The following is a 5,642-nucleotide window of genomic DNA, read 5'->3' as shown; positions in this document are numbered from 1 at the left end:
GTAAAGCTCGTGTTGTATATTGGTAAAGCTCGTGTTGTATATTGGTAAAGCTTGTGTTGTATATTAGTAAAGCTCATTCTATATATTGGTAAAGCTCATTCTATATATTGGTAAAGCTCATGTTGTATATTGGTAAATCATGTGTTGTATATTGGTAAAGATCATTCTATATATTGGTAAAGATCATTCTATATATTGGTAAAGATCATGTTGTATATTGGTAAAGATCATGTTGCATATTGGTAAAGATCATGTTGCATATTGGTAAAGCTCGTGTTGTATATTGGTAAAGCTCGTGTTGTATATTGGTAAAGCTCGTGTTGTATATTGGTAAAGCTCGTGTTGTATATTGGTAAAGCTCATTCTATATATTGGTAAAGCTCGTGTTGTATATTGGTAAAGCTCGTGTTGTATATTGGTAAAGCTCGTGTTGTATATTGGTAAAGCTCGTGTTGTATATTGGTAAAGCTCGTGTTGTATATCGGTACAAGGAGGATTTTTAAATTGATAGTGGATCCTGCATGTCACCCAGTCAGAGGCCATATGCCCCGCAGAGGTGAGTGAAATGAGTGTTAGGGTCCCATCCGAAGTGAGGTCACCTCCGTGTGGTGGATGGGGACACGTTTTGATCATAAAGTGCGCTAAGAGCCTCCATTATTTAGCATTCTTTTTTGTAATTTCCCATGTATAGGCACAGAACATATCCCCCATGGGACTCTTTCTGTATATTAAGGACAGGCAGTAACTTGCTCAGAAATGAATTTTTATTGTGTACATAGTGTCAGTACGGATATTTACGGTTTCCATAGTTATAGTTATAACCAGAATTGGGTGTGTACTTGCTAAGTGTCGAAAGTGATGTAAAATAGACAATAAGAACAATAAGTTCAATGAGGATTCCAGCCACGAGAGCCGAAATATTCAGAGCCAGGGCCGTGCGGGAACTCTTGGCTGCAGCTTGGTGGTCGTGAGCTTCAATGTCGCCTCTTGTCTGCAATAGATGTGAGAAACACGTAAGAAAGAATAATATAGTGATCGGGGGGGGGGGGGGGGGGGCATAACTAATAGGACCCAGTATAGATGGGGTGAAACACGTAAGATAGAATAATATAGTTATCAGGGGGGAGCGGCATAACTAATAGGACTCAGTATAGATAGTGAGAAACACGTAAGGTAGAATAATATAATGATAAGGGGGGTGGCATAACTAATAGGACCCAGTATAGATGGGGAGAAACACGTAAGATAGAATAATATAGTTATCAGGGGGGAGCGGCATAACTAATAGGACTCAGTATAGATAGTGAGAAACACGTAAGGTAGAATAATATAATGATAAGGGGGGTGGCATAACTAATAGGACTCAGTATAGATGGGGAGAAACACGAAAGATAGAATAATATAGTGATCGGGGGGGGGGGGGGGGCGGAATAACTAATAAGACCCAGTATAGGTAGTGAGAAACACGTAAGATAGAATAATATAATGATCAGGGGGAGCGGCATAACTAATAGGACTTAGTTTAGAGGGTGAGAAACACGTAAGATAGAATCAGATAATGATCAGGGGGGCAGCATAACTAATAGGACCCAGTATAGATTGTGAGAAACACGTAAGATAGAATAATATAGTGATCAGGGGGGGGTGACATAACTAATAGGACCCAGTATAGATGGTGAGAAACACGTAAGATAGAATAATATAGTGATCAGGGGGGGTGACATAACTAATAGGACCCAGTATAGATGGTGAGAAACACGTAAGACATTATGATAAAATGACGAGGGGGACGGCGGCATAACTAATAGGACCCAGTATAGATGGGGAGAAACACGTAAGATAGAATAATATAATGATCAGGGGGAGCGGCATAACTAATAGCACCCAGAGCCAAAACGTCCACATGTAGATCCAGCTGTTCATCCACTTGTTACATTGTTTGATCCCTGGTTACAACTGACAAGATATTTAAAGGGGAACACCCCAGAGGACAGACCTCATACCAGACCCCATAAACTTATACATACCCCATATTAGACCCAAAAAAGACCACAGATGAGACCCCACAAACTAATACAGACCCAAGACCAGACTCCAATAAACTAATTCAGACCCTCCAGACCCCATAAATTACTGCAGACCTTAGACCAGACCCCATAAACTAATACAGACCCCAGACAAAACCCCATTAACTAATACAGACCCCAGAATAGACCCCATAAACTAATACAGACCCCAGACCAAACCCCATTAACTAATACAGACCTCAGACCAGACCTCATAAACTAATAAAGACCCCAGATCAGACCCCATAAACTAATGCAGACCCCAGACCAGACCCCATAAACTAATGCAGACACCAGACCTCAAAAATTAATGCAGACCCCAGATCAGACCCCATAAACTAATGCAGACCCCAGACCAGACCCCATAAACTAATACAGACTCCAGAACAGACTCCATAAACTAATACAGACCCCAGACCAGACTCCAATAAACTTATACAGACCCCAGACAAGACCCCATAAACTAATGCAGACCCCCAGACCAGACCCCATAAACTAATACAGACCCCAGACAAGACCCCATAAACTAATACAGACCTCAGACCAGACTCCAATAAACTTATACAGACCCCAGACCAGACCCCATAAACTAATACAGACCCCAAACTAGACCCCATAAACTAATACAGACCCCAGACCCAATAAACTAATACAGACCCCAGACTAGACTCCAATAAACTTATACAGACCCAGACTAGACCCCATAAACTAATAGACCTTAGACCAGACCCCATAAACTAATACAGACCCAGACCCCAAACCAGACCCCATAAACTAATACAGACCCCAAACCAGACCCCATGAACTAATACAGACCCCAGACTAGACCCCATAAACTAATACAGACCTTAGACCAGACCCCATAAATTAATACAGACCCCAGACTAGACCCCATAAACTAATACAGACCCCAGACTAGACCCATAAACTAATACAGACCTTAGACCAGACCCCATAAAATAATACAGACCCCAGACCCCATAAAATAATACAGACCCCAGACTAGACCCCATAAAATAATACAGACCCCAGACTAGACCCCATAAACTAATACAGACCCCAGATTAGACCCCATAAACTAATACAGACCCCAGACTAGACCCCATAAACTAATACAGACCTTAGACCAGACCCCTTAAACTAATACAGAGCCCAGACCAGACCCCATAAACTTTTCGATTTTCCAATTTTACATGCAAGAAATGCCCCGACATGTTACATCAGTGGGAAGTGGCAACACAACAGAAGATATGAACATACCCCCCCCCCCCAATTCTTATTGTTTTTGATGCGGCACGTGTCAGTCACATCCTTACGTACCTTGCATGAAAAGACAATGGCAGCAATTCCAAGGGGGCAGCAGCAGAACAGCATGTTCATGATGGACCAGCAAAGGTAATCCTTGTAGCGGGGCCGGATCGGTACCGTCTGTCCACCATTATTATTCACCACCACCACATTTGTGGATGGTTGTGGTTGGCAGATGAGGGTCTGCTGCACAGTGTTATTCTGCACAGGGGGGTTGAAAGAAGGGTACGGGTTGGGGGCAGGGTACGGGTTGGAGGCAGGGTACGGGCTGGAGGCAGGGTACGGGTTGGAGGCAGGGTACGGGTTGGAGGCGGGGTACTGGTTGGAGGCAGGGTACAGGTTGGAGGCAGGGTACAGGTTGGAGGCAGGGTACGGGCTGGGCTGCATTACAGGGGCCGATGGGGGTCCTGGAGTGTACGCAGGTGGCTGATCCCCCAGTTTGCTGGGATAGGACTCTGCGAATGATTCCTCCATGGCTGTCTGAGGCAATGAGCAGCTCACAGGTTGTAAGGAGTATAAATTAACCCATTACTCCTCCTTCTCAACCCACAGGACCCACCAGGACCCGCCTCACGTGAACACATCGCCAATTTACATCCCACATTCATAGGAAACCAGATGACATCACAAACCATCCTCAGGCTTAAAGTAAATGTAGGTTTCTTCATGTTTACTGCTGCAGGATTCACTACAAGTCACAGCAAGGCACAAGAGCGAAGCTGACAGGAGAAGCGACCTGAAGAAAAGGATCAAGAGATATAGAAATACACTACAAAAATAATAAAGGTAACCCTGCGATAACACGTCCTAGATCTGGATGAACTAATCGTATGAAATACTTTGGTCTTTACATAGTTGAATGCGCTGACAACAAAATCACCAAAAAATATCAATGGAAATCAAATGTATCAACCCATGGGGGTCTGGATATGGAGTCACCCTCAAAATCACAGAGGAAAACCCCACTACAGGCTGATCCAACTTTATGTAATGTCCTTAATACAAGTCCCAATGAGGCTCAGTAGTGTGTGTGGCCTCCACGTGCCCGTATGACCTCCCTACAACGCCTGGGCATGCTCCTGATGAGGTGGAGGATGGTCTCCTGAGGGATGTCCTCCCAGACCTGGACTAAAGCCTCCGCCAACTCCTGGACAGTCTGTGTTGGATGCAGCGAGACGTCCCAGATGTGCTCAATCAGATTCAGGGGAACGGGCGGCCAGTCCATAGCATCAATGTCTTCCTCTTGTAGGAACTGCTGACACACTCCAGCCACATGAGGTCTAGTATTGTCTTGTATTAGGAGGAACCCAACCGCACCAGCATATGGTCTCACAAGGGGTCTGAGGATCTCATCTCGGTACCTAATGGCAGTCAGGCTACCTCTGGCAAGCACATGGAGGGCTGTGCGGCCCCCCAAAGAAATACCACCCCACACCATTACTGACCCACCGCCAAACCGGTCATGCTGGAGGATGTTGCACACAGCAGAAAGTTCTGCACGGCGTCTCCAGACTGTCACATGTGCTCAGTGTGAACCTGCTTTCATCTGTGAAGAGCACAGGGCGCCAGTGGCGAATTTGCCAATCTTGGTGTTCTCTGGTAAATGCCAAACGTCCTGCATGGTGTTGTGCTGTAAGCAAAATCCCCACCTGTGGACGTAGGGCCCTCATACCTCCCCTCATGGAGTCTGCTTCTGACAGTTTGAGTGGACACATGCACATTTGTGGCCTGCTGGAGGTCATTTTGCAGGGCTCTGCCAGTGTTCCTCCTGCTCATGCTTTTTTGACCAGTGTATATATACAAGAATATAACTGCTATAATACTGCCTCCTATATACAAGAATATAACTACTATAATACTGCCCCTATATACAAGAATATAACTACTATAATACTGCTCCTATATACAAGAATATAACTACTATAATACTGCTCATATATACAAGAATATAACTACTCTAATACTGCCTCCTATATACAAGAATATAACTACTATAATACTGCTCCTATATACAAGAATATAACTACTATAATACTGCCTCCTATATACAAGAATATAACTACTATAATACTGCTCCTATATACAAGAATATAACTACTATAATACTGCCCCCGATATACAAGAATATAACTACTATAATACTGCCCCCGATATACAAGAATATAACTACTATAATACTGCTCCTATATACAAGAATATAACTACTATAATACTGCTCCTATATATAGAAATATAACTACTATAATACTGCTCCTATATACAAGAATA

At 43.7% G+C, this 5,642-nt stretch overlaps 1 protein-coding gene across 1 annotated transcript; it reads right to left on the bottom strand.

The window, feature by feature from the left end:
* Window positions 1–751: 751 nt before the first annotated feature.
* LOC130294391 (anti-sigma-I factor RsgI2-like) lies at window positions 752–3,875 on the bottom strand. Its single transcript, XM_056544103.1, has 2 exons — window positions 3,387–3,875; window positions 752–991 (listed from the first exon to the last, which is right to left on the bottom strand). Exons 1-2 carry the CDS (start codon window positions 3,846–3,848, stop codon window positions 782–784), a joined length of 672 nt encoding a protein of 223 aa, XP_056400078.1. The 5' UTR covers window positions 3,849–3,875; the 3' UTR covers window positions 752–781.
* Window positions 3,876–5,642: the final 1,767 nt, after the last annotated feature.

The sequence above is a fragment of the Hyla sarda genome, chromosome 10 (genome assembly GCF_029499605.1).
Source record: "Hyla sarda isolate aHylSar1 chromosome 10, aHylSar1.hap1, whole genome shotgun sequence".
In the NCBI taxonomy this organism is placed as follows: Eukaryota; Metazoa; Chordata; class Amphibia; order Anura; family Hylidae; genus Hyla; species Hyla sarda.
This window is presented reverse-complemented; position numbering and strand designations above follow the sequence as displayed.

Coding starts and splice junctions, on each gene's coding strand:
- LOC130294391 (XM_056544103.1), bottom strand. CDS start 3,848: ATGGAGGAATCATTCGCAGAGTCCTATCCCAGCAAACTGGGGGATCAG. Junction 992..3,386: donor CCATTGTCTTTTCATGCAAG/GTACGTAAGGAT, acceptor CATCTATTGCAG/ACAAGAGGCGACATTGAAGC.